This window comes from Entelurus aequoreus, linkage group LG26, assembly GCF_033978785.1.
Source record: "Entelurus aequoreus isolate RoL-2023_Sb linkage group LG26, RoL_Eaeq_v1.1, whole genome shotgun sequence".
Taxonomy (NCBI): Eukaryota; Metazoa; Chordata; class Actinopteri; order Syngnathiformes; family Syngnathidae; genus Entelurus; species Entelurus aequoreus.
In genome coordinates this window covers 10,858,493-10,881,157 of record NC_084756.1, presented here as the reverse complement: position 1 = coordinate 10,881,157, position 22,665 = coordinate 10,858,493, and the positions used below count along the sequence as shown (strand labels likewise).

The 22,665-nt window shown below is 40.7% G+C and overlaps 1 protein-coding gene across 1 annotated transcript in view; it reads right to left on the bottom strand.

The window, feature by feature from the left end:
• Positions 1 to 14,280, bottom strand: part of LOC133643241 (rho GTPase-activating protein 40) — a 64,656-nt gene extending 50,376 nt beyond the window's left edge. The window contains exon 1 of the mRNA XM_062037687.1: positions 14,067 to 14,280. Coding sequence (XP_061893671.1) covers positions 14,067 to 14,209 — 143 coding nt within the window. The 5' untranslated portion in view covers positions 14,210 to 14,280. The remainder of the gene's footprint in view (positions 1 to 14,066) is intronic.
• Positions 14,281 to 22,665: the final 8,385 nt, after the last annotated feature.

The window sequence follows — 22,665 nt, the reverse complement described above, 5'->3', positions numbered from 1 at the left end:
TGGTATACACACATAATACATACTGACAGGTATACACACATAATACATACTGACTGGTATATACACATAATACATACCGACTGGTATACACACATAATAAATACTGACTGGTATACACACATAATAAATACTGACTGGTATACACACATAATAAATACTGACTGGTATACACACATAATAAATACTGACTAGTATACACACATAACACATACTGACTAGTATACACAAACAATACATACTGGCTGGTATACACACAATACATACTGACAGGTATACACACATAATACATACTGACTAGTATACACACATGATAATTACTGACTGATATACACACAAAATACATACTGACTGGTATACACACATAATACATACTGACTGGTATACACACATAATAAATACTGACTGTTATACACACATAATAAATACTGACTAGTATACACACATAATACATACTGACTGGTGTACACACATATTAATTACTGACTGATATACACACAAAATACATACTGACTGGTATACACACATAATACATACTGACTGGTATACACACATAAAAAATACTGACTGGTATACACACATAATAAATACTGACTAGTATACACACATAATACATACTGACTGGTATACACACATACATACTGACTGGTATACAAACATAATAAATACTGACTGATACACACACATAATAAATACTGGCTGGTATACACACAATACATACTGACGGGTATACACACATAATAAATACTGACTGGTATACACACATAACACATACTGACTGGTATACACACATGATAATTGCTGACTGATATATACACACATAATACATACTGACTGGTATACACACATAATACAAACTGACTGGTATGCACACATAATACATACTGACTGGTATACACATAATACATACTGACTGGTGTACACATAATACATACTGACTGGTATACACACATAATAAATACTGACTAGTATACACAAATAATAAATACTGACTGGTATACACACATAATACATACTGAGTGGTACACACACATAATACATACTGACTGGTATAAATGATACATGGTAATACACACACAATACATACTGGCTCGTATACACACAATACATACTGACGGGTATACAAACTTCATAAATACTGACTGGTATACACACATAATACATACTGACTGGTATACACACATAATACATACTGACTGGTATACACACATTATAATTACTGACTAATATACACACATAATACATACCGACTGGTATACACACATTATAAATACTGACTGGTATACACACATAAGACATACAGACTGGTAAACACACATACATTCATATATATATATATATATATATATATATATATATATATATATATATATATATATAAATAGTAGCATCCCGGAAGAGTTGGTGCTGCAGGGAAGTCCCAACCTACTCTTCTACTAATAGGCCGCCTACTATGGAGACCCAACAGGCTATTGCAGAGCTGCTAGAGCGAAACAGTCCAGGACTGGATACCACCCAGCAAGAGCAACTGAAAAGCCTATTGAATGCCTTACAGGACATTTTTGCAGCGAAAGATGAAGACTGCATGCACACCAGTTTTGTACTCCCCGACATCGACACAGGAGATGCACGGCCAATCCGGCTACACCCACGGCGCCAGGCGGGACGACATCGAGCCCTCCAGCACTCCATGGGCAGCACCCGCAGTTCTGGTCAAGAAGAAAGACAGCTCGTGGCAGTTTTGCATCTACTACAAATGGTTCAGCGGTGTGACCCGCAAGGACTTCTACCCGGTGGCTCCTCCTGGTTCAGCTCCCCGGATCTCCGCAGCGGCTATTGGCAGGCGGAGCTGGCCGCCGAAGCTCGACCAAAGACAACGTTCACGATAGGCCAGGGACTCTGGCAGTTAAAGGTGATGCCGCTCAGGTTTTGCTATGCACCTGCCACGTTTGGGCGGTTAATGGAGAGAGTGCTGGCACCCATCCCCCGTAACCGCTGTGTGGTCTGAATGACCTCCTGGTGCATGCTGCCTGGACTACTACTACAACCCTGTAGAGTATCTGTGGGAGGCCCGCGAGTTTGCCCGCACCTGCCTGACGGAGGCTGGGGTCCAACAGAAGCGAGAATATGACTGCCGCAATCGAGGCCAGGACTTTGAACCAGGCGCGCAGGTCTGGGTCTACAACCCGGTGCGGAAGAAAGGATTCTCTCCAAAGCTCACTAGCCGCTGGACAGGACCCTGCACGGTCCTCCAGAGGTTGTCCAACATTCTATTGGATACGACTGGCACCTCGGAACTGGCTGGTTGTACTGCATCAGGACTGCTTGGCCCCACACCAGCCATTGGGCCAGAGCCAAGAGCACTTGGAGTCAAACACACGCAGATACTATAATTATAATGGAGGATTTTAGTATCCATTGAATACTCTGTCAGACCCTCTGTGCGTGGTGCTCCAGACTATAATTGATAGCTGTGGTCTCACACAAATAATAAATGAACCCACGGATCTCAACGGTATGGTCCTTGTTCTTTATATAAACATTTGTAAAGTTACAAAGGACTTAAAGTTGGTATTATTTGCAGATGACACAACTGTGCTTTGTTCAGGAGAGAACACACAGAAGATAATACACATAATAACAGAAGAAATGAACAAATTAAAAAGATGGTTTGACAAAAACAGACTATCTTTGAATCTCAGTAATAGTAAAATAATGCTATTTGGTAACAGTAGAAGAGAAAGTCAAACACAAATACAAATAGATGATAAAATGAACTGGAAATCTCATGTAAAAAAAATACAACAAAAAGTAGCAAGAAACACGTCAATAATGAATAAAGCAAAATATGTTATAGACCAAAAAGGACTTCATATTATCTACTGCTCACTAGTGTTACATATCTGAGTTATTGTGTAGAAATATGGGAAACAACTACAAATGTGAGCTTCATTCACTAACTGTGTTACAAAAAAGATCAGTTATAATAATACATAATGTTGGATATAGAGAACATACAAAACCTTTATTTATTGAATCAAAAATATTGAAATTCAACAATTTGTTGCATTTGCAAACATCTAACATGATGTACAAAGCAAACTATAACCTGCCAGCCAAGAATATACAACCATTTTTCTCTACAAACGAGGAGGAATATAACCTTGGAGGAAAATCTGATTTAATACATTTGGATGCACGTACAACACTTAAAACCTTTAGTATATCAGTATGTGGAATCAAATTATGGAATGGATTAAGCAAAGTAATGAAACAAAGCACCAATATGATTCAGTTTAAGAGACTGTTCAAACTACAACTGTTCACTAAGTACAAAAAAGAACAATTATAAAGAATATCTTGAACCTTTTTTAATTTTTTTAAAAATAATGATTATTTATATATTTAATATTTGTTTACTTACTATGGTATCTACTTTATTTATTATTTATGTATTTACTGTTCTGTTCCAAAAAGGAGATGGGATAAAATTGCTATGATATGAAAAGGGGTAGGATTAAATAAGCTCTGCTTCTTCCTACTCCTTTTCGGACGTGCTGTAATGAAACAACTGGAATTGTGTGATGCATTACATTGTAATTGTATACATGTTCCAAATAAACTGAAACTCAAACGGAATCTGAACAGCAGATATGGGCATCTAAATCAACAATATTGCTTGCCTGTGCGGCTAGACAGGGCAGTTAAAAAAAAACTACAGTATATATATATATATATATATATATATATATATATATATATATATATATATATATATATATATATATATATATATATATATATATCTCGCGGAGAAGGAGTGCACAGTACACACCTCTGTACATAGGGGGGACAGAGGTGTACAGGGTGAAAACCTTTAAATTCCTCGGGACCCACATCAGCGAGGACCTCACCTGGGATCACAACACCCAACAAACAATAAAGAAAGCCCAGCAGCGACTGTACTTCCTAAGAAGGCTGAGAAAATTTGGCATGCCACCCAAAATTCTCAGCAACTTCTATAGAAGTACGGTTGAGAGTGTCCTTACCAGCTCAATCACGGTCTGGTATGGAAACTGCACTGCTAAGGACAGGAATGCACTAGTGATTAAAACTGCTCAGTACATATCAGGAGCAGCCTTCCCGTCATTACAGGACATGTACTCTACCAGGGCCACCCGAGCACACAACATCATAAAGGACAGTACACACCCCCGGCACAGTCTCTTCAGCCTCCTACCATCAGGCAGACGATACAGGAGCCTGAAATCCAGGACTACGAGACTGACAAACAGTTTCTACCCAGAGGCCATCAGGCTTGTGAATGCTAATGCTAATGCTAAGTAAAACCCGTTTTACTTTTATCCTTTTGAAGACACTTTTAACTGCTGCGGTGACCCAAGGTCACCTCCATATTTATACTGTTGACTGTCAATCAGAATGTGCAATAATGTAATGTTACTTACTGTGCCTTGTATATACATTTTTATTTTTATTTTTATTTTAGCTAAGTACCGTGTGACTGGTTGAAGGATGGACTAGCAAAGTAAGATTTTCATTGTACGGCAAACTGTCTGTTTAAAGGCCTACTCAAAACCACTACTACCGACCACGCAGTTTGATAGTTTATATATCAATGATGAAATCTTAACATTGCAACACATGCCAATACGGCCGGGTTAACTTATAAAGTGACATTTTAAATCTCCCGGGAAATATCCGGCTGAAACGTCGCGGTATGATGACGTATGCGCGTGACGTAGTCAGTTTAACGGAAGTTATGGTACCCCGTAGAATCCTATACAAAAAGCTCTGTTTTCATTTCATAATTCCACAGTATTCTGGACATCTTTTGCAATTTATTTAATGAACAATGAAGGCTGCAAAGAAGAAAGTTGTAGGTGGGATCGGTGTATTAGCAGCGGACTACAGCAACACAACCAGGAGGACTTTGTTGGAGAGCAGACGCGCTAGCCGCGACCTCACCTTGACTTTCTATGTCTCCGGGCCGCCAAACGCATCGGGTGAAGTCCTTCGTCCTTCCGTTGATCGCTGGAACGCAGGTGAGCACGGGTGTTGATGAGCAGATGAGGGCTGGCTGGCGTAGGTGCAGAGCTAATGTTTTTAGCATAGCTCTGTAAGGTCCGGTTGCTAAGTTAGCTTCAATGGCGTCGTTAGCACAGCATTGTTAACCTTCGCCAGCCTGGAAAGCATTAACCGTGTATTTACATGTCCACGGTTTAATAGTATTGTTGATTTTCTATCTATCCTTCCAGTCAGGGGTTTATTTCTTTTGTTTCTATATGCAGTTAAAGCACGATGCTATCACGTTAGCTCGTAGCTAAAGCGTTTCGCCGATGTATTGTCGTGGAGATAAAAGGCACTGAATGTCCATTTCCCGTTTTCGACTCTCATTTTCAAGAGAATATAGTATCCGAGGTGGTTTAAAATACAAATCCGTGATCCACAATAGAAAAAGGAGAGAGTGTGGAATCCAATGAGTCAGCTTGTACCTAAGTCACGGTCAGAGCGAAAAAAAAAATGTATTTCACTGTATTCTAGTCCTTCACTCTAACGTTCCTCGTCCACAAATCTTTCATCCTCGCTCAAATTAATGGGGTAATGGTCCGAATAGCTCTAGCTGCGTTGAAAACAATAGGAAAATATGAGGGAGTGAACAACTGACAACGTCACGCTACTTCCGGTAGGGGCAAGGTTTTTTTTTATCAGAGACCAAAAGTTGCGAACTTTATCGACGTTGTTCTCTACTAAATCCTTTCAGCAAAAATATGGCAATATCGCAAAATGATCAAGTATGACACATAGAATGGATCTGCTATCCCCGTTTAAATAAAACAATTTCATTTCAGTAGGCCTTTAACTGTGCATATGACAATAAACAATCTTGAATCTTGAATATATATATATATATATATATATATATATATATATATATATATATATATATATATATATATATATATATATATATATATATATATAAATGATAAATGGGTTATACTTGTATAGCGCTTTTCTACCTCCAAGGAACTCAGAGCGCTTTGACAGTATTTCCACATTCACCCATTCACACACACATTCACACACTGATGGAGGGAGCTGCCATGCAAGGCGCTACCAGCACCCATCAGGAGCAAGGGTGAAGTGTCTTGCCCAAGGACACAACGGACGTGACTAGGATGGTAGAAGGTGGGGGTTGAACCCCAGTAACCAGCAACCCTCCGATTGCTGACACGGCCACTCTACCAACTTCGCCACGCCGTCCCCGTTATATATATATATATATATATATATATATATATATATATATATATATATATTCAAGATTCAAGATTGTTTATTGTCATATGCACAGTTAAAGGCCTACTGAAATGAAATGTATATATATATATATATATATATATATATATATATATATATATATATATATATATATATATATATATATATATATATATATATATATATATATATTGAGAGTTTGCACTGGCTCCCTGTTCATCTTAGAATTGATTTTAAAACCTTGCTGTTCGTTTTTAAAGCTTTACATGGACTGGCACCATATCTCGGACCTCATCCAAATTTCCAATCCTGCGTGCGCTCTGAGGTCCAAGAGCCAGCTCCAGCCCGTGGTGCCCAAGACCAGACTTAAAACCAGGGGAGACAGGGCCTTCTCTGTGGTCGGCCCTAAGCTCTGGAACACTCTGCCCCTCCATGTTCCAACTGCTCCTACAGTGGAGTGTTTTAAGTCTCGTTTTAAGACCCACTTTTATTCTTTGGCTTTTAACACTACGTGAGTTGTGTGGTCCTCTGTTGCCCTCTGTGTTTTTAAAATTTTGATTTCTATTTTTTGTTTTAATTGGTTTTACCCTTTAAAATTATTTTGAATCATATTTATTTCATATTGTTTTTTTTGTTTTTGTATTTATTTTTTGTTTTTATTCAGTCATTGGTGGAGCTAAGGATACTATTTGAATATTGTTTTTAATATTGTTGTGCAGCACTTTGTAAACATTTTGTTGTTTAAATGTGCTATATAAATAAAGTGGATTGGATTGGATTGGATATATATATATATATATATATATATATATATATATATATATATATATATATATATATATATATATATATATATATATATATATATATACATATATATATATATATATATATATATATATATATATATATATGTATATATATATATATATATATATATATATATATATATATATATATATATATATATATATATATATATATATATATATATATATATATATATATATATCAGGAAAATAACACATTATTTTATAACAGTCCACATGTTACGCAGACCTTTATGTGTACATGCTTATAATATTTCGCTGGCCAAATAAAAATAAATGCAGCCCAATAAAGGTCCCAACCAATGTTCCCTCTAATTGTTCATGTGTGTGAGCAAACACAAAAACTCCGTGAGCATTCAGTGGAGCACATGTGAGCAACATCACACGTGGCAATACCAGCAGCACACCTGTCTCAAACCAATCTTTTATAATAGCACTCAAATGAGAGGAGTCATTTTCATGAGATTATTTTGTAATATTAGGGATTTGGCCCACTTGTAATGAAAATAAAATAAATCTTGTTTTTCATAAGCTATGGTTTAGTATTGTACAATATGTCTGGGTGGGGGTCCTGCTTTGGAAATCATTTGTACCCCTTTCGGAGATCACATTTAGTTCCCCTTAAACATCCTCATGTTGCACAATGAAATGTAAGCATAGGATGAAGTGTACATTCCTGTAACTTTCTCTAGTAACAGCATTCCATGATTAATATCAATACATTAACATTAATAATAAATGACAGTGTAATAAGCACACGTATGACTGAGGAGTCATAGTGTAACTTTGTGTGGTGTTTGAGTTGTCCGACTTTTTGTGTGGCCATAAACGCACCAGTGGCTTAGGGGTATGCGTGTTGGTGACAGATGACAAGTTGGTTTTGGCCTGGTTTGTACGGCAGAAAATGACTAGTTTTTCGAGATAGAAGTTTTTTACTCATGTTTTTGGTGTGGTTATGGCCGAATATAAACAGTTTTGCTCAATAAAGTGATCAAAATAATTCCTGTCCTCGAAGCATCTCGATAGACGTTACAATAATTGAACGGTGTTGACGAACACCATTAGGGCCGCTTATTGTCACTGTCACTGGGGCGGTATAGCTCGGTTGGTAGAGTGGCCGTGCCATCAACCTGAGGGTTGCAGGTTCGATTCCCGCTTCCGCCATCCTAGTCACTGCCGTTGTGTCCTTGGGCAAGACACTTTACCCACCTGCTCTCAGTGCCACCCACACTGGTTTAAATGTAACTTAGATATTGGGTTTTCACTATGTAAAGCGCTTTGAGTCACTAGAGAAAAGCGCTATATAAATATAATTCACTTCAATTCACTTCACTCAGAGTTGCATTGCAAAATTACACAGAATAAATGTGTTTATTTTGTTTAGAATTCAGATGGGTTTGATTTGATGCGTGGCATATATTTGCTGTGCGCAGAGGACGCTTGAGCAGTGCGCAATTGCGCAGGCGCGCACCTTAGAGGGAACGTTGGTCCCAACACCCAGTCTGGGAAACCATCCATCCATCCATCTTCAACCGCTTATCCGGAATCGGGTCGCGGGGACAACAGCTCCAGCAAAGACCCCCAGACTTCCCTCTCCAGAGCAACATTTGCGACTTCCTCCTGGGGAATCCCGAAGCGTTCCCAGGCCAGAGAGGAGATGTAATCCCCCCATCTGGTCCTTGGCCTGCCGCGGGGCCTCCTCCCAGTGGGACGTGCAACGAGGACCTCCCTAGGGAGACGCTCGTGAGGCATCCGCACGAGATGCCCGAACCACCTAAGCTGGCTCCTTTCCAAGCGAAGGAGCAGCGGCTCTACTCCGAGTCTCTCTCGGGTGACTGCACTTCTCACCCTATCTCTAAGGGAGATGCCAGCCACCCTTCTGAGGAAACTCATTTCGGCCGCTTGTATCCGCGATCTTATTATTTCGGTCATTACCCACACTTCATGACCATAGGTGAGAGTAGGAATGTAGATAGCTCGGTAGACTGAGAGCTTTGCCTTCTGGCTCAGCTCCCGTTTCGTCACAACAGTGCGGCAGAGAGACTGCAATACTGCCCCAGCTGCTCCGATTCTCCGGCTGATTTCCTTCTCCATCTTTCCCTCACTCGTGAACAAGACCCCGAGATACTTAAACTCCTCCACCTGGGACAGAGTCCTGTCCCCTACCCGGACTGTACAAACCATCGGTTTCCTGCTGAGAACCATGGCCTCAGATTTGGAGATGCTGATCCTCATTCCAGCCGCTGAACACTCGGCTGCGAACCGATCCAGTGAGAGCTGAAGGTCACAAACCGAAGGTGCCATCAGGACCACATCATCTGCAAACAGCAGTGACGCAACCTTTAGCCCCCCGAGACGTATACCCTCTCCGCCATGGCCACGACTCCGCCTAGAAATCCTGTCCATGAAAATCACAAACAGGATAGGTGACAGAGCGCAGCCCTGGCGGAGACCAACCCCCACTGGAAACGGATCCGACTTACATCCAAGCACCCGGACACAACTCTCGCTTTGGTTGTACAGAGATTGGATGGCCCTCAGCAGGGTTCCCCTCACTCCGTACTCCCTCAGCACCTCCCACAAGATCTCTCGAGGGACGCGGTCATACGCCTTCTCCAAATCCACAAAACACATGTAGACTGGATAGGCATACTCCCAGGCCCTCTCCAGGATTCCCGCAAGCGTAAAGAGTTGGTCAGTTGTTCCACGACCAGGACGGAATCCACATTGCTCCTCTTGAATCTGAGGTTCGACTATCGGCCGGACCCTCCTTTCCTGTACCTTGGCGTAAACTTTCCCAGGGAGGCTGAGTAGTGTGATACCCCTGTAATTAGCACACACCCTCTGGTCCCCCTTTTTGAAAAGGGGAACCACCACCCCAGTCCGCCACTCCCTCGGCACTGTCCCAGACTTCCACGCAATGTTAAAAAGGCGTATCAACCAAGACAGCCCATCAACACCCAGAGCCTTCAGCATTTCTGGACGGATCTTGTCAACCCCCGGAGCTTTGCCACTGTGGAGTTGTCTAACTACCTCAGTGACTTCACTCCGAGAGATCGACGTCGATCCCCCATCATCCTCAGGCCCTGCTCCTATCAGGGAGGTTGTGTCTGATGTATTTGGGTTCAGGAGTTCCTCAAAGTGCTCTTTCCAACGCCCTACGACTTCCTCACTTGAAGTCAGCAAAGTCCCATCCTTGCCGTACACAGCTTGGATGGTTCCCTGCTTCCCCCTCCTGAGGTGCCGTATGGTCTTCCAGAACAGCTTTGGTGCCGCCCGATAGTCCTTCTCCATGGATTCCCCGAACTGCTCCCACACCCTCTGCTTAGCCTCGTCCACAGCCACGGCCGCTGCCCTTCGGGCCCGTCGGTACCTTGCAACTGCCTCCGGAGTCCCCCGGGATAACATACCCCGGTAGGACTCCTTCTTCAGTCGGACGGCTGAAGAACCCACCAGGGTGTTCGAGGGTTACCGCCCCTTGAGGCACCTAAGACCTTCTGGCCACAGCTCGCAGCTGCAGCTTTAGCAATAGAGGCTTTGAACATTGCCCATTCCTGTTCAATGTCCCCAACCTCCACAGGGATGGCAGAGAAGTCCCGCCGGAGGTGGGAGTTGAAGTCCTTCCGGACAGAGGACTCCTCCAAACGTTCCCAGTTCACCCGCACTACACGCTTGGGTTTGCCAGGTCTGTCCAGAGGTTTCCCCCGCCATCTAACCCAACTCACCACCAGATGGTGATCAGTTGACAGTTCAGCCCCTCTCTTCACCCGAGTGTCCAAAACATACGGCCTCAGATCAGCTGATACGATTACAAAATCGATCATTGATCTTTGGCCTAGGGTGCTCTGGTACCAGGTACACCTATGAGCATCCTTATGCTTGAACATGGTGTTTGTTATCGCAAGTCCGTGACTAGCACAGAAGTCCAATAACAATCCACCACTCAGGTTCAGATCAGGGAGACCGTTCCTCCCAATCACGCCAGTCCAAGTATCACTGTCATTGCCCACGTGCGCGTTGAAGTCCCCCAGCAAGACTATGGAATCCCCTGCCGGCGCCCCATACAGGACCCCATGCAAGGTATCCAAGAAGGCTGAATACTCTGAACTCCTGTTTGGTGCGTATGCACAAACAACAGTCAGAGTTTCCCCCTTCCAACCCTAAGGCGAAGGGAGGCGACCCTCTTGTCCACTGGGGTGAACTCCAACGTACAGGCACTCAGCCGGGGACTCGTGAGTATCCCCACACCCGCCTGTGCCCTCACACCCTGAGCAACTCCAGAAGTGAACAAGGTCCATCCCTTGTCCAGGAGTGTGGTTTTAGAGCCCTTGCTATGCGTAGAGGTAAGCCCCACCAGATCCAACCGGTAGCGCTCCACCTCTCGCACCAGCTCAGGCTCCTTCCCCACCAGCGTAGAGACGTTCCACGTCCCGAAAGTCAGCCTCTGCTGCCCCGAATTGGTCCGTCCGGAGCCTCCACTTTCACTGCCATCCACTTGGCAGCGCACCCGACCCCACTGGTTCCGACCGCGGGTGGTGGGCCCACGTGGCAGAGAAGATGGTGTGTCCACGTAGCTTCTTCGGGCTGTGCCCGGCCGGGCTCCGTGGCAAGCCCGGCCACCAGGCGCTCGCTGACGAGCCCTACCTCCGGGCCTAGCTCCGGAGGAGGGCCCCGGGCTTCCTCCGGGCCGGGTAATGCATCCTCTTTTAGTGTAGTTCATGGGGGGTATCGTAACCCTGATGGGGGGGGGGCATTCGGGTGCTACACCTTGCCCAAGGGTGACCCGGAACTATGTAAGGCAGGGGCGTTCAACTCCCTGAGGCTTAATACAAGCCCACATACCAGTCTGGGAAACCTTGCACCAAAATATTATTATGCATTTTGGTGTTTCCTCAATTATTGCGGGAATTTCAATCTTGACCTGATCTACAAAACCCAAAACCAGTGAACTTGTCACGTTGTGTAAATGGTAAATAAAAACAGAATACAATGATATGCTAATCCTTTTCAACTTATATTCAATTGAATAGACTGCAAAGACAAGAAACTTAATGTTCCAACTGAAAAACTTTTGTTATTTTTTGCAAATATTAGCTCATTTGGAATTTGATGCCTGCAACATGTTTCAAAAAAGTTGGCACAAGGGGCAAAAACGACTGAAAAAGTTGAGGAATGCTCAACAAACACTTATTTGGAACATCCCACAGGTGAACCGGCTAATTGGGAACAGGTGGGTGCCATGATTGGGTATAAAAGCAGCTTCCATGAACCGCTCAGTCATTCACAAACAAGGATGGGGCGAGGGTCACCACTTTGTCAACAAATGCCTGAGCAAATTGTCCAACAGTTTAAGAACAACATATCTCAACAAGCTATTGCAAGGAATTTAGGGATTTCACCATCTACGCTCTGTAATATCATCAAAAGGTTCAGATAATCTGGAGAAATCACTGCACGTAAGTGGCAAGGCTGAAAACCAACAATGAATGCCTGTGACCTTCGATCCCTGAGGCGGTACCGCATCAAAAAGCGACATCGGTGTGTAAAGGATATCACCACATGGGCTCAGGAACACTTCAGAAAACCACTGTCAGTAACTACAGTTGGTCACTACATCTGTAAGTGCAAGTTAAAACTCTATTATGCAAAGCCAAAGCCATTTATCAACAACACCCAGAAACGCTGCCGGCTTCACTGGGCCCGAGCTCATCTAAGATGGACTGATGCAAAGTGGAAAAGTGTTCTGTGGTCTGACGAGTCCACATTTCAAATTGCATTTGGAAACTGTGGACGTCGTGTCCTTCGGACCAAAGAGGAAAAGAACGATCCGGATTGTTCTAGGCGCAAAGTTGAAAAGCCAGCATCTGCGATGGTATGGGGGTGTATTAGTGCCCAAGGCATGGGTAACTTACACATCTGTGAGGGCACCATTAATGCTGAAAGGTACGTACAGGTTTTGGAGCAACATATGTTGCCATCCAAGCAACGTCTTTTTCATGGACGCCCCTGCTTATTTCAGCAAGACAATGCCAAGCCACGTGTTACAACAGCGTGGCTTCATACAAAACGAGTGCGGGTACTAAACCGGCCTGCCTGTAGTCCAGACCTGTCTCCCATTGAAAATTTGTGGTGCAATATGAAGACTAAAATAGCAGAAGTGAGACTGTTGAACAACTTAAGCTGTACATCAAGCAAGAATGGGAATTAATTCCACTTCAAAAATGTGTCTCCTCAGTTCCCAAACGTTTACTGAGTGTTGTTAAAAGGAAAGGCCATGTAACACAGTGGTAAAAATGCCCCTGTGACAACTTTTTTGCAATGTGTTGCTGCCATTAAATTCTAAGTTATTGATCATTTTCAAAAATAAATAAAAGTTTCTCAGTTGGAACATTAATTATTTTGTCTCTAAATATAAGTTGAAAAGGATTTGCAAATCATTGCATTCTGTTTTTATTTACCATTTACACAACATGCCAACTTCACTGCTTTGGGGTTTTGTAGCTCTGTATGCATTTAAAGTCTTTATACAGGAGGTAAGTTTGTAGTTTTTGTCCCATTCCTGAGAGAGCCCTGCGTGTGACTGCAGCATTAAGGAGTGAGACTATCCAGGTCTCGCTGCAGTGCGCTCAAACAACCACCAGGTAGCATCTGTGAGCAGATCATTCTGTATCATCTCTTTCGGACCTATCAGGCCTGCATTCTTCACTCACACTTTAAGTGAGGGATGAGGCAAGATGTAACCCAGACCCAGCTTTCACTTATACACACTTCTCTCACTTGCTATGTCACTTTAAGGTGAAAACCCACATGGTAGGCTAAAATCTACAATGCACTGAGACTGCAAAGTGGTCATTTTTTATTGACCCATTGTTGGAAAACAGTTGATTTTCAAGTCAGAAAAGGAGGACGTTCATGCAAATGCTTTGCGCTGCCTACCTGGGTTCCTGCTTGAGCACGGAGCTCGGTCTGATCCTTATCGGGTTCTGTGACTGAGGCCTCCAAACATTGTTGAAGCGTCTGCGTATAAACTGTGGTTCATCCTGGAGGAGCCTGGTCACCATCACCTCTCTGCCTCCCATGGTCAGCGCAGCGTTAAAAGGAATCCAGGGAAAGAGCCGGAGCCTGCCAGCAGGATTACGGATCTCTCCGATACAAGAAAGCTGTGTCGGGCTCACAGGTCGGGCCAGGGAGGGGCGACGCCTCGAGTGTGAAAACACGTCATTCTCACCCTCCCTGAAAGTGACACGCCCCTCGCTGCCTGAATGGCTCTGAATTTTTGACTTCTTATTCATGTTTTCTACCTTCACTTTTTACAGCCTGAGAAAGAAGTACCTTTTTGTATATTTGTGTAGATAGCAATCAATCAATCAATCAATCAATGTTTACTTATATAGCCCTAAATCACGAGTGTCTCAAAGGACTGCACAAGCCACAAAGTAATATTGTGAGAGCACACAAAAGGAGCATTCATCTAGTGTGTGTTTAGTTGCATCAAAATGAATTCAATCAATCAATCAATCAATCAATCAATCAATCAATGTTTATTTATATAGCCCTAAATCACAGGTGTCTCAAAGGGCTGCACAAGATACAACGACATCCTCGGTTCAGATCCCACATAAGGGCAAGGAAAAACTCACAACACAGTGGGATGTCAATGTGAATGACTATGAGAGGACAATGCCAACACTGTCATAAATATGTGCCATATAGTGAAACCACATTAAACAACACTGTCATAAACATGTGCCATATGGTGAAACCACACCAAACAACAACGACAAAACACATTTTGGAAGAATATTTGCACCGCAACACAACATAATTACTACAGAACAAATTCCCAGAATTCCCTGCAGCACCAACGCTTACGGGACGCTACAATATAAACAAACGTCATTGGTGGATCTACACCTAACATCCACTGTAATGATACCACGTACAATAGCGTATCTAGTCGATACTACTGTGATTACATCGATATTTTTTAACATCACAAAATCTTATCTTGTTTTGAAAATATATATATTATGTTTATAAAGTCAGGAAATACGTCCCTGGACACATGAGGACTTTGGAATATGACCAATGTATGATCCTGTAACTACTTGGTATCGGATTGATACCCAAATTTGTAGTATCATCCAAAACTAATGTAAAGTATCAAACAACAGAAGAATAAGTGATTATTACATTTTAACAGAAGTGTAGATAGAACATGTTAAAAGAGAAAATAAGCAGATAGTAACAGTAAATGAACAAGTAGATTAATAATTAATTTTCTACCACTTGTCCTTAATAATGTTGACAAAATAATAGGTAGATAAATGACACAATATGTTACTGCATACATCAGCAGACTAATTAGGAGCCTTTGTTTGTTTACTTACTACTAAAATACAAGTTGTCTAGTATGTTCACTATTTTATTTAAGGAAAAAATTGCAATAAGAAACATATGTTTAATGTACCGTAAGATTTTTTTGTTAAAATAAACCCAATAATTAAATTTTTTGTGGTCCCTTTTATTTAAAAAGTAACGAAAAGTACCGAAAACTACCAAAATACTTTTGGTACCGGTACCGGTACCAAAATATTGGTATCGGGACAACACTAATACACACACACCGAGCACCCACTGGCAGAAATGTAGATCGCTGCCTATGATGCAGTTAATTATCAATCATGTTCTTCATGCCCTGAGCATGACAACAACGTTTACAGAGAAAAGGTGTGTAAGCCGATGGGAGAAAAGTTTTCACAAGTTCCTCAAGTGCAACAGGTCTGGCAGCATTGCCTGCCAGCTGCAAGTGAATCACTGAAGACGCTCTCCCACATCACTTTCACTTTCTACTGCTGCTACACTAACATGTGCACGGCATGTACACATTGTAAACATGCCACAACATGTAAGTCACATGACATTTCATTTGGTACACTTTATGCACTGTAAGGTGTTTTACAATTCAGCTTTACAAAGAATCTACTTATTTATTATTTGATGTGAGAACCTATAACCTGCACATCTGTTACTGTCAATTTGTACTCCTTTAATCTTGTATTGGTCATTACTGAATACCAATCAAAGTCAATCAAAGTTTATTTGTCTTAATGGAATTAAGACAAGTCCACTAACTTTTTGCAACTCAACGCCAAGAAAACGGAAATGCTAATTATCGGTCCTGCTAGACACCGACACTTATTTAATAATACCACCTTAACATTCGACAACCAAACAATTAAACAAGGCGACTCGGTAAAGAATCTGGGTATTATCTTCGACCCAACTCTCTCGTTTGAGTCACACATTAAGGGTGTTACTAAAACGGCCTTCTTTCATCTCCGTAATATCGCTAAAATACGTTCCATTTTGTCCATTAACGACACTGAGATCATTATTCATGCGTTCGTTACGTCTCGTCTTGATTACTGTAACGTATTATTTTCGGGTCTCCCTATGTCTAGCATTAAAAGATTACAGTTGGTACAAAATGCGGTTGCTAGACTTTTGACAAGAACAAGAAAGTTTGATCATATTACGCCTATACTGTATATACCTTTATATACATATACAGTATACATATATACATATATAACTATATATACTTATACTGGCTCACCTGCACTGGCTTCCTGTGCATTTAAGATGTGATTTTAAGGTTTTACTACATACGTATAAAATACTACACGGTCTAGCTCCATCTTATTTTGCCGATTGTATTGTACCATATGTCCCGGCAAGAACTCCGGCTTATTAGTGATTCCCAGAGCCCAAAAAAAGTCTGCGGGCTATGGAGCGTTTTCTATTTGGACTCCAGTATTCTGGAATGCCCTCCTGGTAACAGTTAGAGATGCTACCTCAGTAGAAGCATTTAAGTCCCATCTTAAAACTCATTTGTATACTCGAGCCTTTAAATAGACCCCCTTTTTAGACCAGTTGATCTGCCGTTTCTTTTCTTTTCTGCCCCGCTCTCCCTTGTGGAAAGGGGGGGGGGGGGCACAGATGAAGTGCTGGCTGTCCAGAGTCGGGACCCGGGATGGACCGCTCGCCTGTGCATCGGTTGGGATGGTCTCCTGCTGGCCCCACTATAGACTGGACTCTCACTATTATGTTAGATCCACTATGGACTGGACTTTCTCAATATTATGCTAGACCCACTCGACGTCCATTTCATCCGGTCTCTCCTAGAGGGGGAGGGTCACCCACATCTGCGGTCCTCTCCAAGGTTTCTCATAGTCATTCACATTGACATCTCACTGGGTTGTGAGTTTTTCCTTGCCCTTATGTGGGCTCTGAACCGAGGATGTCGTTGTGGCTTGTGCAGCCCTTTGAGACACTTGTGATTTAGGGCTATATAAATAAACATTGATTGATTGATTGATTGATTTATATGGCCCTAAATCACGAGTGTCTCAAATGGCTGCACAAGCCACAACGACATCCTCAGCTCAGATTCCACATCAGGGCAAGGAAAAACTCATTTACATTGCTAATACTTCACATCGTCTTGTTCCATACACTTCTAGTAGCATACACACCCCAGTACATCATCAGTTTCAATAAACCTATTGAACTGATTCCTGCTGTTGTTTCATCTCCTTCCTCCGCCGTACGTAACAATACTACTGTAAAATGGTTAAAGGGTACCAATTGTTTACCGTATACCTCATTTATTTTAATTGTGTTTTACTGTAAATGGAAAAATGCCCACACATTTTTAAGGTACAATTCAGAGGACTGAAATATAAATGGAAAAGAATGGTCAAAATGTCAATGTGGTCTGACTTGGTAGCAAACTACACAAGCCCTGTTCTCTCCAGGAACTCTCTCATCCGCTGTGAAAATCATGTCTAAATTCCCCCTCTAATTCCTTTGCAAGCCACTAGGAAGTCAGGGGCTCATGCAAGTGCTTCTTCAATTCAATTCAATTTTTTTTCAATTCAATTCAATTCAATTCAATTCAATTCAATTATTTATTTATTTCGTACTTGGATGTGTACATTTCAACAACATTTCAACAATCTCACATACCTTACTGCATTCAATACACAGCCATGTCGAAAAGGAACAGGATGAAGAAAATCTTATATTTCCTGCCCCTTCGCACAAAAGAAACATTTTCTTGGTATCTCTTTGCCGGTAGTGCATTAGAACATCCAATGCAACAAATCAATACAAAACAATATATCACATATGCACACACAGGCACCCACACCCACACGCACCCACCCACCAGGGGCGTAGACTCTAGAGTAGTAAAAAAGGCTACAGGACATGTATGACCCAGTTGACAAGAAAAGTTATTGTTGCCTAAAAACTACAAGTTTGTACCCCTACCCAGTGCACACACTCATAGAAATTAATAGAACAAACAATCAATGAAAAGAATAAACAAGCAAGATAAGTTGAACAAAAAATAAACAAACAAAACAAAAACTGAAAAAATAAGGCAATCACTCAAACCAAACAAACTGAAAAAGAACAAGGCAATCATCCAAACCAAACAAACTGAAAAAGAATAAGGTAATCATTCAAACCAAACAAAACTGAATAGAACAAGGCTATCATAACAAGGTATCATTCAAACCAAACAAAGCTAAGAACAATGTGATCATTCAACCAAGGATCCATAGTGCATGTCGATAAAGAAAAAAAAAAAAAAAAAATGAAAGGAAAGCTAGACTATACAATACCTACAGTCATGTAGGATAATGTAAGCGTTGTTTTTTTGTGTGTTTATTATTATTTTTATTTTTTATTTTTATTTTTTTCCCCTTATTTTTCCCTTTGCGTCCCTTTTGTCAGTGCTCATATAACATCATAGTTCTGTTTTTAAAGACTTTTTTTAATTGAAATGTGTTTTTACATTGCTTTATTTCATTATGGAGAGAGTTCCAGAGTTTTACTCCCACCACTGATGTACACATTTGTTTTGATGTTGTTCGTGCAAGCTGATGCTTAAAGTGCCCTTTCCTTCTTCCTTCTTTTTCTATTAAAGTGAAATTTTTTTGTAGATTTGTTGGTAGCTCTTGACTACTAGCCCTGAACATAACCAATAATGTCTGCTGCTCAACTAGTTCATAAAATTTGTAAAGTCCTGAGCTAATAAATAATCCATTTGTGTGCTCTCTATAACCTGTTTTGTGTATGATTCTGATCGCTCTCTTCTGAAGGAGGTACAGTGGCTTTGTGTTACTCTTATATGTACTACCCCATATTTCCACACAATAATTGATATAAGGCAGTACAAGTGCACAATACAGTGTACGCATTGCTTTATAATCTAATACATCTTTTACCTTATTTAATATAAATATACTTTTAGCCATCTTTTTTCTAACATGTGAGATATGCGATTTCCAACTAATATTATCATCTAAAATCACTCCCAAAAATCTAATCTCAGAGACTTTTTCAATGCTTGTTCCAGCTATTGACAGTACAATATTTTCAGGCTTTTTTCTCTTACTAAAAATCATGAACTTAGTTTTTTTCAAATTCAATGATAATTTGTTAACGTCAAACCATTTTTTGAGTTTGACCATTTCCTGTTCCATACTCTTTAGTAATTCATTTAAGTCATGTCCAGAGCTGTAAAAGTTGGTATCGTCAGCAAATAATACAAAATTGAGTAATTTTGACACATCACAGATATCATTTATGTATAAAATAAATAGTTTCGGTCCCAGAACAGACCCTTGTGGAATTCCACACTTAATACTCATATTTTCAGATGTATTAGCAGCATATTGTACATATTGTTGTCTGTTATTCAAGTAGCTATTTAACCAATCTAAAACTATTCCTCTCACACCGTATGAATGTAATTTGGATAAAAGGATAGAGTGATCGATTGTGTCAAACGCTTTCTTAAGGTCTATAAACACCCCTACTGTGTATTTCTTACTATCGGTGGCTGTTGTTATGTCCTCAATTATGTTCATCACAGCAGAGGCAGTAGATCTGTTTGAACGAAATCCATACTGGCTCTCGCTCAACAACTTGTTTTTTTCAATAAAATGGTCTAATTTTTGTACAAATATTTTTTCAAGCACCTTAGAGAATTGGGACAGAAGTGATACCGGTCTGTAATTAGTAAACATGTGCTTATCCCCATCTTTAAAGAGTGGAATAACCTTTGCTACCTTCATTCTATCTGGGAAGGTCCCTGTATTGAAAGAGAGATTGAAGATATAGCAGAGAGGCTCAATGATGCAGTCAATTGTCTTTTTTACAATTATCATATCTAACCCATCATCGTCTGTTGATGTTTTGTTCTTTAATTTATTTACAATTGTTATAATTTCATTTTCACTGACTTCTCCCAAAAACATTGACTTAAGTACTCTGCCTCCACCTCCCAACCCATTCTGAAATGACCCATCATCATGTTTTTCTATATTTTCTGCTAGTTTTGGACCTACGTTTACAAAAAATGAGTTAAACTCATTTGCCACTTCGTCCATATTTTTTATTATCTTTTCTTCTTTTACAAAGTGGTTTGGCGGGCTGATAGGTCCCGGTGTGCTTCCCATCACCTTTTTCAATATGTTCCATGTTCCTTTGATATTGGCTTTATTTTTTTCTAACAAGTTACTATAATAGTCTTTTTTGGCTTGTCTCATTATTGTTGTCAACCTGTTTTTATAAACCTTATATTTAATTTCTGCTGCATTTGTCCTAGATTTTAAAAATACCTTGTAAAGTCTATTTTTCTTTTTACATGCATTCTGTAGTCCCCTTGTGATCCAAGGAGTTTCACTGTAATTGTCCTTTTGTTTATATAGCATATTTGGGCAATGTTTTTCATACAGTGATAAATATATATTTAAAAAAGCTTCATATGCATCATTTACCTCTCCTACATATACCTCCATCCAATCCCCTTCAAGAAGGTCGCTTCTAAACATGTCAATTGTCGCTTCGGTTCTTAATCTTTTCCTTACATATTTGTGGGCTGTTTCTTCTCTCTCCCTGTTGACTTGACAGTCCCCCTCATTGATTTGGCACTCATAAGTAAAAAATACAGGTAGATGGTCGCTGATATCATTAACTACCAATCCACTCTTGATTTTGTTTTTTTCTACAACATTTATAAAGATATGATCAATCAGTGTGGCGCACGTTGTTGTTATTCGACTTGGTTTGGTGATCAACGGATACAATCCTTTACTATACAGTATCTCTAGATATTCGCTTGTTGATGTATTTCTAGGAGCGCTCAGCAAATCAATATTTAGATCCCCACACATGACATATGTTTTCTTTTCATTTAGATGGCACAGTATTTCTTCAAGTTTATCATTAAATTCATCTACTCTGGACCTCGGTGCCCTATATACACACGTAACGATGACATTTCTCTTCCTTTCCATCTCAATCTCCACAGTTATACATTCAAGCAAATCATCAATAACCATCGTCATACGTTCTACTGCTTTGCATTTCAAGTCACGGTGGACAAGCAGGGCCACGCCCCCTCCCCTTTTATTTATTCTATTACTGTGATGCAGCTCATAATTATCGATGGAGAAGTCGATACCTCTCTCCTCATCTATCCATGTTTCTGTCAGAGCTATTATTTTGAATTTACTTTTCAAGTTACTCAGATACTCTTTGATTTTATTAAAATTTGCATATGCGCTTCTACAGTTGAAGTGTATTAGAGAAAAGTTATTGTCTAGACTAACACTATCATTAAGCTGTTCCTCTGTATAGTAATCACACAAGGAATTAATTGAGTTGAACAGATGTTTATCTGGGTCAACTTGACATTCAAAGTCATGCAATTTGTAATCTATATATTCAGATCCTGACGGATGATTTTCAGTTGTCTCAGCCATTATGGGTTGATGTTATATTGCCAGTGCACAGTAATAGAATAATTGATATGCTCATAATATAATAAATATACTCATGACATAATAAATATGCTGATGTTATATTCCCAATGCTAAACTCATGACATAATAAATATGCTGATGTTATATTCCCAAAGCTAAACATGATCATAGTTGTCATATAGAAATAGCATGACGTCATAGTATAGTATATAAATATAATGATTGATATAGTATAGGCATAGTATTTGTGGTTGTAGGATGGCATCATGGTGGTTAACATGGATGTACTGTAGTTGTGCCACTCATACCTTCCCAGGCTGCGGTCCCCCCTTAGCCTGATTACTTGGATCCAGTGTCCATGTCCATGCCCATAAGTCCCCAATCCCGCACCGTCCACGGTATACCCTATCGGATTCTTCCACACCCTCACGACCACCGAATGACATCTCCTGTGTAGATTGACGTTAGTGTTCATATTTCCATACGAGGAGCATAACTCCACGGTGCACATTACACACGCATACTCACACAGCACAGCCACATTCATACCGGTATATACACACTCACTCCAGACACACAAACGCAAAAATAGCAGCATAAATGAGTAAAAATAACAAGTCCAAAACAGTTCCAGCGTCCAGTACAAAATATGTTCCAGTCCAGAAAAGAGCATCGGACCTGCATGACTCAGT